The following is a 20,430-nucleotide window of genomic DNA, read 5'->3' on the forward strand; positions in this document are numbered from 1 at the left end:
CGTCAGCGTGCCATTGCGCATCCGGAGAGCGCGCGCTCCAGCGGTAGGAGCGAAGGGGAGGATGAACACGATCGTGGAGGTTTTGGTGTTGATGGTAATGGCGGGGAGCGCGTGAAGCCGTTTCTCGTGGGATTAACTCTCGTGGACATGGATTTAATGGACGATCGTAGTTGTTTTAGTTGTTACTTCTCCTGAGAGACGCAGACAAACAGAAAGGAGCGGGAGAGATGGGGGACCGACAGCGGCGGACCGGGAGACTCGAGAACCTCACTACCAAGTCCCGGGTCTCCAAGGAGACCAAGCTCCGGTTGCGCGTGGTCTTCCTGGATGACAGCGAGCGCACGTTCGAAGTGGAGGTAAGCCCTTCACAGGGGGCAGTGAAAACATTCATATTTACTTTTCTGAGTGGATCCACATACAGCACGTGTCTCTCTTCAAAACAATATTATAAATGATCAAATGTGTCGAATATGCGTTTTAAATCTGTCTGGATATTATTTTTTCCCCGTTTTGATAAAGCTTTCTGTCACTTTGTTTGCAACTTTCTTCCCCTCCTTCCTGAAAAAAGAAAGAAATCAAAGAGGGGGAATCCACCACGGGCTCTGTTCAGACTGGATTCTTCTCCAACATTTACGCTTTAATATAATATTGAGGATTATTATCTGGGAGTACCTGGTCATGCACTTCTCTGGTCTGACAGGGTTTAATCTGCTGTTTAATATAAGTTAAACCTGCTTTATAGACACTATTTTAGGTTTTTATAGCGTGCTTTATGCAGCAGAGAGTGTGTACTTGTACTAAAGTATTTATTTAGTTAGACTGCAAAACAGAAACTGACCATTTAAGCTTACGAGTGTTCCTTATTCTTAGGCACCAACATCCGACACAAACCCCGTGTCTCTGATTATCTCTGTTGAACAATCAAAAACAGAAGAAGAGCGCTGCAAGTTATATTTAAATAAATAGCAGATCTGTGGTCAGTATACTGTAGCTATACTACCATATTCCCATGTACTTATTTTTTCAGGTGGGTTTCAATCAGTGGCAAAACTGCAATCAAAGATACAAAAGCACAAGATTGCTGCACTCAATAATCAATTAATTTATCTATTACAGATAACTACAGACTGTATAAAAAGATGGAAAGAGTTTCAGGTCTGTCAATCTGGTCTTTCGGTGATGATGTATGAACCCTGCTTCCGGGTCCAAACTACTCTGAGTTTATTAAGGCTGTTGTGTTTTTAACATGTTTTAATGCTTTGCATCTTGTTCTATTTAATCTGAACAAGCACCTTTAAAAAGTCAGTGATAACTGTGAGACTCTCTCTGTGATTATTGCCACTATTCATTTTAGAGCTCGGTTTTTAAAACCTTACAATGTAACTACAGCCCAGCCCATGCAGCAGTATATGAATGACTAACCTCGTATTGTGGATGGATTATCTCAGTTGTTCTCCTGACTGAAGTTTGGTCCATTTACATGCAATTACATTTGCCCCCGGCAGCTTTCACAGCTTTTGTGACATAAAAGAAATGATGGATTATATGATATGGAGAACACACAGGAGATAAATGTGTGTTATGTCCTTTCCTGCTTGCACTTACATAACACCGTTTTACCTTAGTGGCTCACAAAGAGAACTACAATGTGAGTTGCTTGCCTACTAACATTAGCAACTTGAGTTTTAGTGTCATATCCAAGTGCAGTTTAGCACAAGTGAGGAGAACAATCAAAACCTCTCCCACCTGAGTTACTGCCACTCTTGACTCTCTCTCTGTGTTAGTTTGTCCAGTAAAATAGGGAAAAAGATGAAATAGGGAAACAAACTCTCAAGCTTTCTGACAACACTGGTACAGCTGTAACAGTTGATTGTTTGTCTTGCAGGTGCTGTTTAGCGACAGAAAAGTGTTTGTGAAGGCAGGTTTGTGTAGATTTATGCATTGCTAGGACTGCTCTCCCCCCTAAAAACTGAAATTAATGCATTAACGAGGCTCAAACCCCAGTTTCTTCATTAGAAATGGTGTGTTTGAACCACCTCCTGTCTAAACTTTCATTCTTTAAAAATGGAAAAGCTCCAAAATGTCTTTTCAGAAACTCTTACGTGGGCTGTTTCACATGGTAGGCACAAATGAGAGAAATTGTCTTTAAATATTAGTATTAGTCATCACAGTGACTAATACTGCCATTACTAATACAGTTTAATTTTCACTCAGCATTAAATATACTGATGCAGTCTTCAGTAACATAATGACAGGCAGAAGTCAGTTAAAAAATACCCTGTAACCTGATTTTTAAAAAAAAGTTTCATTACAGTTGTAGGTGCTTCAGGATTGCTGAACAGCATCCTACAGGAGTGCTTCCAAATCCGCTGTTTAGCGTCAGATTCTCCCAGTGTCCCTCCGTGATCGTCTCAGCAACAGCGTGATACGTAGTCAATGTCACCAGCAGCCCTCAATGGAAGAGTGGATTAGGAAGTGACTGCAATGATTTGGCCACATCTGCCGCATCACCTTTTGATGCAGCAGCACCCCGCCCACTGGAGAATCAAGCGTGGCTCGCCTAAGAAGACTTGGATCAAGCAAATTGAAGACGATTTTAAACAATGACGCCTAACCCTTGAGCAAGCAAATGTGAAGGCAAGAGACCACAAGGCCTGGGAATGCATCATTGACCAAAATGGAAACCCTACGGCACCCACAGCGATGTATTGGCTTCGTGGACAACCACCAGCTAGGGACAAAAGAAGAAGAAGAAAGATAGCCTGTACTGTTTGCATTCATACTTGTGCATTGATGTTCCTGATCTGCCATCAGGACTGCCTGAGCTGTTCATGTTGGACTTGGAGCTGATAAATGTTGAATGACAGCTGATTTTACTGTCACAGCAAACAGAAGACTTCAGAATCACCCCTGGCCAATAAGCGTGTTATTAGAGCTACGGAAACCAGAAAAATGGCACATGTCAACATTGTCAGAGAACTAGCTATTGGATTAGCGATGTTGGCGAGCTACTTTAAAGTTACCATGATATAGATTTCAATATCAAATCTATGCTGTGGGTGTGCTGGAAGTTGATAGGTACCTACCTAGAAATGTTACTATATGTCAAATCGGCGCACTTTGATAGGTCTTTTAAGTGCTCCTGTTTACTCCTATGCATTTCTGGTTATTCTTGAACTCATTTTTCTCTTTTATTAGAAGAGAGAAACTTCACTGCCAGCATGTGTTTTCGCAGTGAAATAGCCGTACAGCAGAGAAACGCCATCCTGAGGGATAAAAGCAGGCCACAGCATCAGGCTCTTACATATGCAGATGCATATACATATATGCCATGCAGTATCATCACTGTGCTAGCATGTTTCCAATGTTAGCATGTCAACAATTCCAGTTAGAGACACATATAGCCATTTGGGGTTGCATCAGGAAGTGGATCTTTCATGAAACGCTGCCTGATCTATCTGACATTATCAAGTGATACCAAGCAGAAATATCACAGTTGTTAACATCTGCATTGCTAAAAGTTATTGGAAAAAGTTTTGTGGTTGTATGTACAGTGTGTCTCTGAACACCTCCTAAAACCTGAATGTTGTTACCAGCTTCATAAGTCATGTGGCTGTAAGCACATCCACCACAAAGTAATGACAGAGAATTAAACTTAGATGGAAAATTCAATTTAATTTTATTTAACCTCCTAGGACCTGTCGTCCACATATGTGGACATCACATTTTGGGTTATTTAGACTAAAATACTCAATTTTGCTCTACAAGGGCCTGATATCCACTTACGAGGACATTATACTGCTACTGTTCTATCAAAATATGAAATGAATATCCTCATATGTGGCTCTTATTTTTCTTAAAAAAAAATAAGGTAAAAAATAAAATAAAATCTGGTAATTCTTTGTTTTTACATTCATCAGGCCCCAATCAGCCCAAATATCAAAGAGAAATTAAAAATGCGTGTCGTGGAAGAGTTCGGGTCTTAGGAGGTTAAAATCACAACAACAGTCACTTCTTGGTGACTTAATTAAGTCTGTCAAAAGAAAGATTTATTTTATTTTTTTAATGGGCCAAACAGCTGCAGATGTTTACCAGCTGTGTGAGGTGTAAACACTCTGCTGTCTATGAACAGCCATGTGCTGCTCTACTATCCAGGTCAGAAAAAGCAGACCAACGGGCCTCTTTTTCAACATGGTAACGTCGCCTGCAAGGCAGTATTGCAATCTAAAAAGAATCTGTGTGTGAGTGTGTGTGAGTGTGTGTGCATGGCTTGCAGTATTGTGCTAGCAAAGGAGCTCCATTTTTCCATGCCCATGCTTTCTTCCCTGTCAGTTTCCCAGCGGCCTCCGGGACATTAGCAGAGTCTGTACAAGAGGAAAGAGAGCTGAAGGAAAAGGCATGGATGGACAGAATAGGGAAAAAATAAAATGTGATAAATTTAGTAAACACCCTGATCAGGCATAACATCACAACCACCTGCCTAATATTGTGTCGGTCCCCCTCTGTACTGCTGTGGGGTCTTTACCTTATGATATAAAGAACCTAGAGGTGACTGTAGTTGGGAATTAGTGTGATATGAATAAAATTTAATTTAGCTTAATTTTGCTGCCAAAACATCCCTGACTCACTGAGGCATGGACTTCACTAGACCCTTGAAGGCATGCTGTGCTATCTGGCATCAAGATGTTAGCAACAGATCCTTTAAGTCCTGTAAGCTGTGAGGTAGGGCCTCCGTGGAGCGGACTTGTTTGTCTAGCACATCCCACAGATGCTTGCTTAAGATATGGGCAACTTCAAGGCCAAGTCAACACCTCAGACTCATTGTTGTGGTCCTCAAACCATTCCTGAACCATTTCTGTGCAGTCCTAAAAGATTGATTCTATTCATCTGTATGTAGCATTTTCAGTGGGAGAAACGTTTCGTCACTCATCCAAGTGACTTCTTCAGTCTCAGCTGACTGCAGGTTTCCCCAATCTTATAAACAGTACATTTGCATAATGACTGAAACCAGCCCACTGAAGGAACAATGGGCTGGGAGGTCAGTTCCTTGATCATTAATATGCAAATTCTCTTGAGCATTGATCAACACCACTGATCAAGGCTCATTGATCAAAGATCACTGATGAATTGCGATGAGTACCATTCACAGAGAGTTTGGGAATGGCTGCAATCACAGCATTGTAAGATGGTGAAAGATGTACCCTTAGGCCCCCTCCTCGATTCAGAGATGGTCTTTCCCTTTTCAAGTAAATGGCCTCATTGACTCCGCGCTCATACCAGCGTTCCTCCCTGTCCAGGATGTGTACATCCTCATCCTTGAAAGAGTGTCCACTGGCCTATAGGTGTAAATAGACTGCAGAGTCCTGGCCTGACGAGGTAGCTCTTCTGTGTTGTGCCATCCGCTTCGCCAGAGGTTGTTTGGTTTCCCCGATGTATAAATCCTGGCAATCCTCCTGGCACTTAACAGCGTACACTATGTTATTCTGTTTGTGTTGGGGGACCCGATCCTTGGGCCGGACCAGTTTTTGGCGCAGCGTGTTTTGGGGTTTGAAAGCCACAGAGACCCGGTGTTTAGAAAAAAATGTGTCTCGACTGCGCCGATACTCCTGACACATATGGGATCACTGCAGGTTTTCGCTTGGGCAGCGGTTGTCTTTCTCTCCTGGATCAGCTGGAGCTTTCTTTAGGTGCCTTTCCAGCTTTGACAAAAGTCTAGCTGGGATAACCACATTTACTCAGGGCCTTCTTGATGTGATGCTCTTCTGCTTCTGTGGCCGTTGTGTCAGTGGGGATGGTGTTCGCTCTGTGTTGTAGCGTCCTGATGACACCCAGTTTATGCTCCAGTGGATGATGAGAGTCAAACCTTAGATACTGATCCGTATGTGTAGGTTTACGGTACACGTCAGCTTTTAGATATCCCCTATTACTGATGGAAATCTCACAGTCTAAGAAGGCTAACCTGCCACTTTTCATATCCTCCCTGGTGAAGTTGATGTGTTGGTCCACCGAATTAATGTGATCCGTGAATTGTGGTCCATCCTCAGATTTGATTTTCACCCAGGTGTCATCCACATATCTGAACCAATGGCTTGGTGGTGTTCCATGGTAGGATAACAAAGCCCTCTTTTCCACTTCTTCCATGTACAAATTGGCCACGATGGGTGAAACTGGGGAGCCCATGGCACACCCATGTTTCTGCCTGTAGAACTGACCCTTGTGAAGTAGGTTGAATGAAGACACAGTTCCAAAAGCAAACACACTTGGTTGATGCTGAGAGTGGTCCTGTTGCTGAGGTTGGGTCATCCGGTAATCGCTTACGAACTACCTCCAATGCTTCCGTGACTGGGATGCAAGTGAAGAGAGATGTAATGTTGTACGAGACCATGGTTTCATCTGCCTCCATAATGACATCTCTCACCTTCTCAACAAAATCCAGGGTGTTCTGGATGTGGTGTTCAGAGCTGCCTACCAGCGGGTTGAGGATCAAAGCCAGAAACTTGGAGATGTTATAGGTTGCTGGAATTTATTCTGTTTCAACAGGAAGAACTGAATATGTTACTCATCATAGCTTAATGGTACAGAAATACACAATAGTGTTTGTTTGCTACAGTCTGCTTAACAATTATGGCAGCACCTTGTGGATGTTTAGCAAAGCTTGTGGTAGCTAATCCGTAAAATGTTAGACATGTTCTGTCATGCTGAATTTTTCCCCGATGTGCATGGTTCAGTCACTCAGGTCATGTTTTCTTAACCTTCAGATTAGTTTATCAAAGCTGTGACACCAAGACTGAGGTGAGTCCGCTGATTAAAACAGAGAACTGTGACGCGTCACTGGACCATGACAGCAATTTCTATGTTTGGTTTATGAACAACTTGTGAATAAAGCTTACACGCTTGAGTTTCCTCTGGAGTCTCTGGTTTCAGTCCAAAGCTTTTAAGGTTAACTGGTTTGGGTCAATGACTGAGTTTTAATTTGTATTATTTTTGCTACATCTGGCAACTTTGTGCCCTCTGGTGCATGAAATACTGATCCCTGGTGGATTTTCTGTGAACTGCATGTGTCCAATTCACAAAAGTAAAATAAATAAAATGATGTGAAAGAATAATAAGAAATAGAAATAAACAGCAATAATGCAAGAACTATATATCAGGGTAGAATTAAGTCCAAATATAAAGTACAATTAGATGTACATAGTCATACTAAGGTAGGACATACAGATTGTACAGGTGTTATTATATAAAACTGTATTATAATGTGTACATCACAGTTCAATAATCAGGCAGTGATTCAGTAGCCTGATGGCCTGTACAACCGCACATGTTGAAAAATAATACTTAACCAATATGTTGAAATTTAAACTTGTCCGTACGTGATGAGCTGGACATGTTCAGTGTTACTGCTACCTCGCAATGTGTCATGACACCTATGACAAAGGTAACTCTGTGCCTGTCTTTGAGATTTGACAAAACTGCGTTTGTTCCTCTGGAACCAGCTTGAACGAGCTAACACTCCACTGCTGTATGCAATGAAGGCCCTTCACTAGTCAAACAAACACGTGTAAGCTTGTGCAGATATCATTAATGAAACTGTTTTGCTGTTTTCTGCTTTGAATTCACATCCAAAGTTGCACATCGCTCACTTTTTCCTCTGTTCTGCTCTGCTGGAAACTAACTGCTCTGCTGATCTGTGGGCGGCTGTTTGCTTCCAGTAATTATCAGTTAGGCCTATTCTTCTCTCTATAATCAGTTACAGCTGCCATGTCCTTCGTCATCCTCCCTCTCCCCTAATAACCTTTCTCCTTCCCTCATGACAAGTTAATGAGGGACGTCCAGTGACCCCCCCCAACAGGGCACTAAACACCAGCTATAAGACGGTGAAGGCTAAAAAAAAAGCAAAAACGTGTCACTGCAGTAAGTGAACACCGCACAAACACCAGAGACAGGTTCAGGGCTCCATGTGGGCACACACTACTACTTTGATTTAATCCTGAATTAAATTTAAGACACAGGGTCTTCAAAATAGATAAACAATAAGGCAGTACTTTTACATGTTTGTAGTGTCCTTTGTATTTTTGTCTAATGTGGTTAAAGTGACCCATTCTTCTGATCTGACTCCACATTTCTATTCTTGGACTCTACTAGAAAAGCTTTGCATGATCCAGAGTTCAAAATAATCATGACGATGTGGGAGATGCACCTGACTTTACATTTTCCAGTGTGGCTTGACGCCCCAACCTCGCTTTAACTGGACTTTCTTCTGATTGGCTGCCCCTTAAATACAAAATACTTAAATAACAAGTGATTAAAATAGTAAAATATCTGGTTATATAAGATTGTGACAAGATTGAATAAATATCAGTTTTTAGAAAATAACAAAAGGGGGGGGGGGGGGGGAATAGAGGAAATATAACTGTTAGTTTAAAGGACAGAAATGGAGGTAAAAACAGGACATATCAAAAATAATCACCCAGTTTCAAAGTGATTTAATTTCTGGCTGGAGTCACAAACTTCATATGGATGTAGGGGGTCACACCAATTAGGTTGGTGTGCAAACAAAAGTAGTAGCAGAAACTCTTAAACATTGTAATTTAACAACAAACATTAAAGGAAAGATGCACAGCTTATATACACTGCGTTCCAAATTATTATGCAAATTCTGTTTAAGTGTCATAAAGAGTAAATAAGTTGTTTTTCAATTAAACTCATGGATGGAATTGTGTCTCAGGGCTCTTTGTATCACTGAAATCAATCTCGGACACCTATGATCATTTGTTTGCCAGGTGAGCCCAATTAAAGGAAAAACTACTAAAGAAGGATGTTCCACATTATGAAGCAGACCACCATTTTCAAGCAATATAGGAAGGAAAAATGATCACTCTGCTGCTGAAAAGAGTGAAATAGTTGAATGGCTTGGACATGTAATGAAAACCTTAGATATTTCACAAAAATTTAAGCGTGATCACCATAATGTTAAGAGATTTGTGGCTGAGTCAGAGCACAGATGGGTTCATGCAAATAAAGGCACAATGAGGAAGGTTTCTACCAGACAAATACATCAGATTAAGAGAGCAGCTGCTAAAAGGCCATTACAAAGCAGCAAACACATATTTGAAGCTGCTGGTGCCTCTGGAGCCCTGTGAACATCAAGGTGTAGGATCCTCCAGAGACTTGCAGTTGTGCATGAACCTTCTATTCGGCCACCCCTAACCAATGCTCACAAGCAGAAATGGCTGCAGTGGGCCCAGAACTACATGAAGACTAATTTTCAAACAGTCTTGGCCACTGACGAGTGCAGTGCAACCCCGGATGGTCCAGATGGATGCAGTGGTGGATGCAGTGGTGGATGGCTGGTGGACGGCCACCATGTCCCAACAGGGCTGCGTTGTCAGCAAGGAGGTGGTGGAGTCATGTTTTGAGACAGAATCATGGGGAGAGAGCTGATCGGCCTCTTTAGGGTCCCTGAAGGTGTGAAAATGACCTCTGCAAAGTATGTGGAGTTTCTGACTGACCACCTTCTTCCATGGTAGAAAGAGAAGAACTGTGCCTTCTGCAACATAACCATCTTCATGCTAGTCAATGCACCATCTCATGCTACAAGGAACACCTCTGCATCAAATCAAATCAAATCAAATCACTTTTATTGTCACATCACATGTGCAGGCACACTGGCACAGCACATGCGAGTGAAATTCTTGTGTGCGAGCCCCACAAGCAACAGAGATGTGCAAACACAACAACACAAACGAGCAAAATACAAGAATGGCCAACCTGAAACTAATAAATATATGTACAATATATAATAGTGTATGCATTTCTGGATGTGTATACTAAATATTTTCCTACGTGTGTGTGTGTGTGTGTGTGTGTGTGTGTGTGTGTGTGTGTGTGTGTGTGTGTGTATACACATTTTTACAAATTAAATAGTAAAAAAATAAAATAAAACAATAATAATAATAATAATAATAAAATATATAAAATATACAGAGTTGAATATGTGCAAAACAAGTGGCATTTATATACAGTGTGGAGTGCATAATGTTGAAGTTCCAGTAGTGAAGCTGAGGTGTCTATGACGTGTTCAGCAGTCTGATGGCCTGATGGAAAAAGCTGTCTCTCAGTCTGCTGGTACGGGACCGGATGCTGCAGAACCTCCTTCCTGATGGAAGCAGTCTGAACAGTTTATGGCTGGGGTGACTGGAGTCCTTGATGATCCTCCCCGCTTTCCTCATGCACTGCTTCCTGTAGATGTCTTGGAGGGAGGGAAGCTCACCTCCAATTATCCGTTCAGAGCACCGCACTACTCGCTGGAGAGCTTTGCAGTTGTAGGCGGTGCTGTTGCCATACCAGGTGGTGATGCATCCAGTGAGGATGCTCTCAATGGCACAGTGATAGAAGGTCCTGAGGATGCGGGGGCTCATGCCGAATCTTTTCAGTCTCCTGAGAAAGAAGAGGCGCTGCTGCGCCTTCTTCACTGTTTTGTTTGTGTGTACTGACCACGTAAGATCCTCAGCCAGATGTACTCCAAGGAACCGGAAGCTGCTCACTCTCTCCACAGCAGCGCCGTTGATGGTGATGGGGGTGTGTACTTCTCTGCACCTCCGGAAGTCCACTATCAACTCCTTTGTCTTTGCAACGTTGAGGGTGAGATGGTTGTCTTGACACCAGTGGGTCAGGGCGCTGACCTCCTCCCTGTAAGCCGTCTCATCACCGTTGGTGATAAGACCCACCACTGTAGTGTCGTCCGCAAACTTCACAATGATGTTGGAGCTGTTAGTGGCTGTGCAGTCGTAGGTGTAGAGTGAGTACAGGAGAGGGCTCAGTACACACCCCTGTGGAGCACCAGTGTTCAGTGTGATGGGGGATGAGGTGATGCTGCCCAGTCTGACCACCTGGCGTCTGTCAGACAGGAAGCTAAGGATCCAGCTGCAGAGGGAGCTGCTCAGTCCTAGACCCTGCAGTTTCCTGTCCAGCTTCGAGGGAACGATGGTATTGAATGCTGAGCTGTAATCTACAAACAGCATCCTCACATACGTGTCTCTCTTCTCCAGGTGTGACAGGGCAGTGTGTAGTGTCAGGGCTATGGCATCATCAGTGGACCTGTTGTGGCGGTATGCAAACTGTAGAGGGTCCAGTGAGTCGGGTCATTGGCTGCTATCGGCGTAAAAGGAGAGGAACTCATGTTGTGGTCCCCATCCTGACTTCAATCCTACTGAGAACCTTTGGAGCATCCTCAAGCAAAAAACTATAAGGGTGGGAGGCAGTTCACATCCAAACAGCAGCTCAGGGAGGCTATTCTGACATCCTGCAAAGACATTCAAGTAGAAACTTTCCAAAAACTTACAAGTTCCATGGATGCAAGAATTGTAAAACTGCTATCAAATAAGGGGTCCTATGTTAATATGTAACTTGATCTGTTAAGATGTTTTTGATTGAAATAGCTTTTGATTTCAGTGAAATTGATCTACTAATGCTGCAAATTCAACAAATGACTATTTTGAATTCTCTACAACCTATAAAATCTTTTGAAGCTCTGTGTGCGTAATAATTTGGAATAGTGCATTTTAAGTTTTTTATTTTTGAAGAACATACTGTTTTCATTGGGAGTTTTGTTCAGCAACATTTGAATTATATTCTGTTGGTCGATGACTCGAAAATGATGCCGACTGTCATTTGAATCGACTATTTCGGAAAAACAGAGAAAAATATAATTTGCATAATAATTTGGAATGCAGTGTATATATCTGTTATAATCTGTTCATTATTTCCCTTCAAATGGAGCCACGTTTGTAAGGGAAATACATTTGTGAGTTGAGCAGCAGAGTTGAGTATGCGGGTTTTGTCCATGAAAAACAAGCCAGACCTTCTCTGCCAAGGCCAAACAATTTATTCTTGAGTCTTGTTTGGTTTAATTTAATGGATTGGATAATTGAAGTCTGAAGAAACAAGACATAGCAACAGTTTACAGTCTATTCATTGAACAAATGGACCTCAGTACCATGTGGAAGAACCATACACAGCCTGGTATCTCCTCCTCATGCTGGTCACCAGCTCGTTCACACACTGCTGTGGGATGGCATCCCATTCATCAACCAGCATTTGTCACAAATCAGCCTGTATAGTTGTGCTTTTGGCATTGGCAGAGAAGACCCCTTAGGTTTATATATCTATACATATCTGCCAGCAAACTGAGTTTCCAATGACCCAAAAGTCACTGGAATCCAGAGTCAGGGACATTAGTTGAAATACACCATTTTTACAGATTTGTAACCATGACGGCAAAAGAAATGTGTGAGACTTCATGTGAAAGGCAACACCTTCTAATATTTGAAAATGTGCCTAATTAACAAACTAGTGAAAAAAACAAACAAACCTAATCTTAACCTTTCGCCTGACGTGTTCACCATTAGGAGGTTAAGTAAGACGAGCAATGAAGGTCTCAGTTTCCATGGATACAGTTCAAAATTTTCTGCCGTTGTCCTCTGTCATGCCTCAACTTTTTCTGTCTGTTGTCTTTTAATCATTTAATGTCCCCTATGCATATCTTCCACAGATTAATTAAATATGAAAGAAAAAAAATGGCCATGATTATGCAAACTCTCATTAAGCAAAGTATTAGTGGATAAAGTAACTGAGCTGTAGCACATTTTTCTGGGCTCCCAGGAGCACTCCCGGACTTTAGTTTTAAGAACGTCTCAATTAAAAAGTCCTATTATCCTTCTCACTTTAATTCTCTCCCACTCTTTCTTCCAGCAAAAGGTTTTAGGTGGCGACTTCTACAACAAAGTGTGCGGTCATCTGAAACTGCTGGAGAAGGAGTACTTTGGCCTGGAGTTCAGACACCACAGTGGCAATTATGTAAGAAATGCTGGATCACACAGATACGCACAGATCAGTGCGGGAGGTTTTTAATGTCTTAACAAGTTTCTGTTGCAGGTTTGGTTGGAGCTGCTGAAACCTTTGGTCAAACAGATCAAATGTAAGTCATATCTGTCCTAAGATTAGTGCTCTGACTTCATATTTCCTCCAAATATTTCCAGATCTCAACGTCTCCGTTGGCACCATTGTCCTACGTCTATAATCTCTTTTCTTTTCCCCTCTGTCAGACACCAATGATTTATTCTTCAGGTTTATAGTCAAATTTTTTCCACCAGATCCTGGACAACTCAAGAGAGGCCTCACCAGGTAAAGTCTGAGCATAGATGTGATATATGTGAAATGCCACAGTAGGTGTACTCATACTGTTTTGTGTGTGCACAGGTATCTTTTTGCCTTACAGATCAAGCAGGACTTGTCTAATGGCAGTCTGACCTGTAATGACAACAGTGCCGCCCTGCTGGTCTCTCACATACTGCAGTGTAAGCATCAAAGTGCATCACACCTGCTGTAATTTTTTTTTGTTGTTTTTGTTTTTGCGGAAGATTCAGAAAAGTATGGAGCCCCGCAAGGGACATGGCAGAAAAAAAAAATTACGATGAAGTTTTGCGAGATCTCGCAAAACAAACTCGGGATCTCGCAAAACTTTTGCGAGATGTCGCAAAACTTTTAAGATATTTCGAGGTGTGAATGTAGCTATGTAAACGTCAAATATCTGCTGGGTTTACAAGACATCACATATTTGCAAAAGTGCTCCGACGTTTTTGGAGATCTGACACCCACCATCTCGAAGCTAATGGGAGGTCGAGACCTACTACAGCCGGGAGGAACACCGCTCTCCCGGCACATTGTGCCTCGACCTCCCGGTCGGCTTCGAGCTGGCGGCCACCAAAGAATGCGGCTAAAACTTTTGTGAGATCCTGAGTTTGTTTTGCGAGATCTCGCAAAAGTCAGTCTTAATTTTTTTTTCTCCCATGTCCCTTGTGGGGCTCCGTAGAAAAGTACTGGAAACGTTCCTCAGACATTTTGGTCCATATTGACATGATAGCATTACACAGACGCAGGTGCTCATCCCAGAGGTGCTCAGATTCAGATGTGGTGATTGTGCAGCGCGTTTGAGTACAGTGAACTCATTGTCGTGTTCAAAAAAACAGTTTGAGATGATCTGAGCTTTGTGACATGGTGTGTTATCCTGCTGGAAGCAGCCATCAGAGGATAGGCATAGGCAATGGCATTTAAACAATGTTCAACTGTTTAAATGTGTATTTTAAGAAAGTATCCTCTTACAATTACACCGGCAGTTTCTTGGCCTTCACTGACAACAGTGGCACCTGGTTTGGTCTTCTGCGGCTATAGCCCATCTGCTTCAAGGTTCAGCATGTTGTGCATTCAGAGATGCTCTTCTGCATACCTTCATATCACGTTATTTGATTTACTGCTGCCTTCCTATCAGCTCAAAGCAGTCTGGCCCTTCTCCTGTAATCTCTGGAATCAACAAAGTATTTTCACCTACAGAGCTGCTGCTCGTGGGATATTTTATCTTTATTGGGACATTTTCTGTAAAGCCTAGTGATGGTTGTGAGGGAAATTCCCAGTAGATTAACAGTCTCTGAAATGCTCAGATGAGCCCATGTGGTACCAACAACTGTGCCACACTAAAATTTGAACTTTGGTAGGAAATCTATATGTTTACATGGCTACATGCATTTTTCTGCATGTGTACCTAATAAAGGGTCCAGGGAGTACATATTCATTATATACATTATGTTTTTGAAAATGTGTTTCATATACTGCATTTACTTAGTCAAAGATTTCCCTCTAGAGCAACGACCCACTCAGATTCTCTCCTTCCCAAATGGCCCAAAAATGGCGACTATGCTGCAATTAAATATTTAAAACGCAGAGAAACTAAATATGTGTTTGCATGCATTTGCATTTGTGCTACAGCAGAGATAGGGGACTATGATGAGGAGCTGGACTGCCAGCATTTGGAGATGAAGCACTATGTTCCCAACCAGGAATATCTGGACCACAAAATCATCAAGTTTCACAAGAAACACAGGTATGAAGTGAAGCAGAAGACACTGGTGCTCTGTAGTATGCGGACAGTTTTGTCAAACTAGTGTTAATTTTGACCAGAGAGAAAGGGCAAAGTATTAACTGGATGTAGGACTGCGCCTCTTTCCCCCATCCCACCCATAGATTCTTTTAAAAAGACGATAGATTTGAAAATATAATCGTTTCCAACCAAAATGCCACTTTTGAAACATGTGTTTGACGTGTTGTTTGAGTCTAACTAGGAGAAATTTTGTTGGAAAAGCAGAAGTGACTGCTGGGTCAAATTGGCAGCAAAACAACAGCAATGCATCCAACTCTCCATAAATCAGAGGCTGGATAGTAATTGTGATTCTTTGTTTCTGTCCATAGAGGACTCTCTCCAGCAAACTCCGACATCCAGCTGCTGGAGGTGGCGAGGAAGCTGGACATGTACGGAATCAGGCCTTACCCTGCCTATGATGGGGAGGGAATGAGGATCAATCTGGCTGTCACACACTCTGGAGTGCTAGTCTTTCAGGTGTGTCCACTTCCACATAAAAGGACAAATCTTTTTATTTTTTTCCATCAGAAAAATTTCCTCTTCTTCTAAGCTAGGAGTTGCTGTTTTAGCATAAAAAAGTTGGTTTGTGAAGTTACAACACAATAAATTTAATGGATCTAATAAACTAACAATCATTCATTGTATGCGAGATAAAACAAGATATGCGAGATGTGTAGAGATAAAACCTGAGGACGTCGGTGATCCTTTTTAGTTTTTACAGTACCAATAAAAGTTTACAATTTCCATGTGCATTTCTCAAAAATCAACTAACAGGTTTAGGAGAGGAACACTGTTTGAGGCTAAATATGTGTGCAGATGCTACACTACACATTACATATAATCTCTCATTATGTTTTTCTTGTGTTTTTCCAGGGAAACACAAAAATCAACACATTCAGCTGGGCAAAGATCCGCAAGCTAAGCTTCAAACGCAAGCATTTCCTCATCAAACTACATGATAAAGTTGGGGTGAGAAACTGGTCCAATTTGGGCCACACGGTTTTGCTTTTTGTCCTATGAAGATTTATCTTTGAGGGGTGTACCCTGCCTCCCACCCTAAGACAGCTGGGATTGGCTCCAGCTCCCCCGCAACCCTGAAAAAGGAAAAGGGGAAGCAGATGGATGGGGGGGGTTTTTTGTCCGTTATTCAATAGTTGAGCTGTTAAGAGTAGAAAAGAAAGGGTGGTGGTGGTGTGGGGTAGACATGTAGAAATGAGCCATGGGCCAGACTCGATCCTGGACATCTGCATTTCAGCCATATGGCATGTGGTCACCTGCTCTACCAGTTAGCTAAACTGGCACACCTACCATTAGTATTTAGTATGGAATAATGAGTGAGTTTATGTCTCACTCCCCTGTGAGTGAACAGGGGACTCTTGTGATGGATGCATGAAAAATGGGCAGGTCCAAATATTTAAGAGATCTTTGGAAGGAACAAAACATTCTGGCCAAAAGAGTAAGGCTTTTGTGGAGATCTCCTGGCCAGTAGTTCTAAGTACTTGTGAACAGCATGCAAATAGGCAATGTAAAGATCAAATCCGATCCATAGCAGCTACCAAGTTACTAATGTAAAGGTTCTACAGCTAGAGCACTGGTGCCAGTTCCCACAGAGCACCCTATGGGGGCTTTTAAGTTCTCCGGTAGAAGACTTTTTGGGACTTGAAGTGCAGACAGCATGCTATACAGAGGCGGTTGTAAATATTTGACTCATCATAGTCTTATTTCATGTCCATCCAGCCCTCGTGTAAGGATACACTAGAGTTGGCCATGGCCAGCCGTGATGTGTGTAAATCATTCTGGAAGATGTGTGTGGAGTACCATGCTTTCTTCAGGCTGGCTGAGGAACCAAAGGCCATACACAAAACTCTGCTGTCATGTAAAGGCTCCAGCTTCAGATACAGGTAAAATGCAGACAAGTGCACATAATGCTATAATCTGAAGGTGCATTCAGGCTTTTGTATAATACATATATATATATATTAATCATCTTTTGCCCAAAATCAAAGTCATTTACTTCCAGTGTCTACTATGCATGAATTGTTCTCCAACCATTTAGTGGTACATCATCTGGATTTAAGCTTGTACACAAATATTTTGACTCACAAAACTTTTTACTTACCTACTCTTGTAGTGTTTGAATAAACCATCCTGAGCTTTCCAGCTTATCCAAAGGACAGATCATGTCGTGGTGATCAGTCTGTCCACAACTCACAAGAATCCCTACTGATAGTATTGGTTAGAATTGAACCAAACTGTGCTCAAAGTCATTTGCTGATTTATAAGCAAAAACCTGAGAAATATGATGGACTGTGAGCGTTTTTTTATTACCCTTTTCTTCTGATGAATAGTCAGACTCTTTGTTTTCAGTCAGGTGTGGTAGTGTGTCCATCTGATGTTAGTAATGTTGTTTGGCAGTGGTCGGACCCAGAAGCAGCTGCTGGAGTGTCTGGGATCAGGGGAGAAGAAGCCTTCACACTTTGAAAAGTGAGAGAGAGATTTTATTGATGCTTCAATTTCCTTTTCATAAGCAAGAAACTTGCTTATGCATGTACTTCAAAAGCAAGGAGCTTTAAGTACTTGAAACGGCAACATATTTTATTAAGCCATCTTATGTAAAGGTCAAAGGATCTGGAACAGAGGAATATTTTGTGATCAATTTTTATAGTCTGTGTATAACATCCGTTATTTTATTCCTTTCTCTGTCTGTCCAGGATGTACAGTCAGACAGACTGTGACCCCAGACAATGTCGATCTTCTCCTGATCTCCTCACAGATGTCTCCAAACAGGTAATAAATATGACTGTTCAGTCTTTAAAACTATTACTTGACACACAAAGCATATTCATGTCTGACAAAATTAAAACAGCTACTGTTCTATTATCTGTTTTTAATGATTTTGTTTAATTAACTTGAAGAGCTATGGGTTTTTCAAAATTTCATTACATGTTCTTGGGCCGTTTTTTCTTCTTTTTTACAGTTCTCTGATATTATCTAATACATACATACTCTGATATCATATGAGCGAATTAATTAATGGTAGCATAATCAAAATATTAGTAATAAAAACAACTCGAGTGTTCGTGCCTTTTCTTCTCAGGTGTACGAACATTCCCACCCATTCCCACGGTCAAGTCGTGCTCTGGCAATACACAGCCAGGATCAGCTGGACCCGCATCATCGAGACAATGATATTGAAATCAACGAAAGAGTGGCTAAACGCAGCCATTCATGTGTTGAGGTCAGCCAGAGGCCTCGCCTCCTCTCCCAAGTCACTCCTCTTTCTCCATCTGTCAACCAGACAACGCCGCCTTCACCCTCACTGAAGACGAGATCTGCTTCGATATCTGTAGTAGAGGACGCAAGGGGGGTACGAATCGGGACACAGCGCCAAGCCCAGCGGTTAGCTGGTGTCTATGGAAACCGATCTAGACGTCGACCCAACCCCCAGCCACATCCAGATGCAGGACAGCAGCTGGTCCTTCTCTACCCTAACAGCCCTGCCTACCAGTATCATCCTGTCCTCCCATCGTTCCCATTAGCTGGCTCCTCGCCACTCAACCGACATCCCTACTTGTCGGAATTTGTTACCGTTTCCTCACTGGAACGAATTCCACATACAAGACGGCGGGATTATGTGACAATGGATGGCATAACACGGCCATCTTTTTACCCAATGTGTCACGATTCGCCATCTAGTTCACCAATCAGGAGAAACCTCCGCTCCAGTGGTTCAGGTGGGCTGGGATTGGCCAGAATGTACCAACCAGGAAGCAATGGTGCAAGAATCAGGGGCGTTGGACATACAGAGGCGGGTCATTACAGCGATGACTCCAACTTCCTTCCTGGACTGCCTCGCCGTGTAGCCAGCCAACCTGATGTCAAATTAAACCTCTCGAGGAGCTCAAACACTGCCTTTAACCCTGCTTCTGAGTTTCGCCCTCTTGGTTACTACCCCCACCTGACGCGCCCCTCCAGACCCACCTACCTCCCACTAAACTCTTCCCCTCTGCCTGAACGCCCCAGTTCACTATGTATGATTGGCAGCACTGCGGGAAGCTACAGCGACTCAGACCCGGAGGTTTTCTATCCATACTACTGCCCTGCCCCTCAGGTAGGCAAGATGGTACGGTCCGCTGGACTAGCCAGGATGAGGTTTTCATCGGGGAGTCTCCAACTTGATGAGGAGGAAGAGGGGGAGGAGGAAGAGAAGGAGCATGCAACAGCAAAAGAAACTGCAAAGAAGGAGCCAGAGGGTGAAGAGGAGAAGAAAGAAAAGAGTGAAGGAGGAGCGGATACGAAAGGAGCGGCAAAGGTTACTGAAGTGACGCTGTAGAAAAGATTAAAACATTAAAGCGATTGATGATCACAGTCAAAACTGGAAGGATAATTTAAAATAGCACATCCTCTGCAGACTGTAGATAACACGATAAATGTATTAGATAAGAAGTGTGTCGTTTTGAGGTGCACTGGCAGATGAAATGTATTTTTTTGCCTTCTTCAAGTGAAAACCTCAGATTTTGAAAAGGGGCTACTGTTTTAGTGGCTATTTTATAGGTGCAAGCTTACAAAAACAAGTAAATAAATAACAATAATAATAATAATAATAATAATTAGTATTTTAGAAATTAAAGATGTTTGACAAATTAAAGCAGACAACAATTTAAATTTTTTGTTAAGGTGTTTGAGCCACTACAACATTAACTCTTCAAACATTCCTTTACCAGAGGGGTATGGGCACCATGTTTCTTAAATATTTTCCCTCATTTCATGTCTTGATGATGATCATCAAATGGAGACACATTGGTCTCCTGAAGATGTTAATTTTAGTTGCAATCTGGTGACTGTGAAGTTCATAGGCTACTCCTTAAGCCGTGTTAACTATAAGGTAGGCCCATATATAGGTGGAGGCACTGTCATCCTGAAATAGACCACTCACATCCCATACAACTGGTCAACCAGAACAACTTTCTATTGGTTTTCATTTTTCGTTCCCTCTAAGGCAGGGGTGGGCCAATAATTTTTCCAAGGGACTACATGAGAAACTGGGACTGCAGGGCTGCATCAATTAAGCTTATTGGTGTGGCCATCCAAAAAAGTCCCAGTTTCTAACGTGGCCCCTCAGAAAAAGGAAACCGCAAAATACCCCAAATGTCTTAATAGAGCCAACAGATGCTCTAAGGGCCGAGCATTCTAGGCTGTGCTTTTCTCTTGATGTCTTTATGTGTGTCTTTTATGCAGTCTCTCACTTATTGACAGTATGGTTAAGGATGGCTCACCCAAACGTATCACTTTTCCACATTTCTGCAGACCAGTGCCTATGTTGCTTTTTTGCTTTGTAACCCCTTTCATTGAAGCACTCTATAGCTATGTGCAGTACATGTGTGAAAAGCATACCTAGGTTGAAAAAAAAAAATGGATGAAGCAACTGTGACGTTAGCTTTTCGGCCACTGTTACACTA

At 42.2% G+C, this 20,430-nt stretch overlaps 1 protein-coding gene across 1 annotated transcript; it reads left to right on the forward strand.

Moving 5' to 3' along the window:
- Positions 1-227: 227 nt before the first annotated feature.
- On the forward strand, positions 228-19,304 carry LOC146635815 (FERM domain-containing protein 7). The gene is made up of 12 exons (XM_085350625.1): positions 228-356; positions 12,751-12,855; positions 12,934-12,976; positions 13,104-13,182; positions 13,258-13,355; positions 14,821-14,935; positions 15,301-15,448; positions 15,845-15,940; positions 16,709-16,872; positions 17,387-17,455; positions 17,683-17,758; positions 18,069-19,304. Exons 1-12 carry the CDS (start codon positions 228-230, stop codon positions 19,302-19,304), a joined length of 2,358 nt encoding a protein of 785 aa, XP_085206751.1.
- Positions 19,305-20,430: the final 1,126 nt, after the last annotated feature.

Source organism: Diplotaxodon limnothrissa, linkage group LG3, assembly GCF_057381915.1.
Source record: "Diplotaxodon limnothrissa isolate DT_005_m linkage group LG3, D_limnothrissa_male_GT1.1, whole genome shotgun sequence".
Taxonomy (NCBI): Eukaryota; Metazoa; Chordata; class Actinopteri; order Cichliformes; family Cichlidae; genus Diplotaxodon; species Diplotaxodon limnothrissa.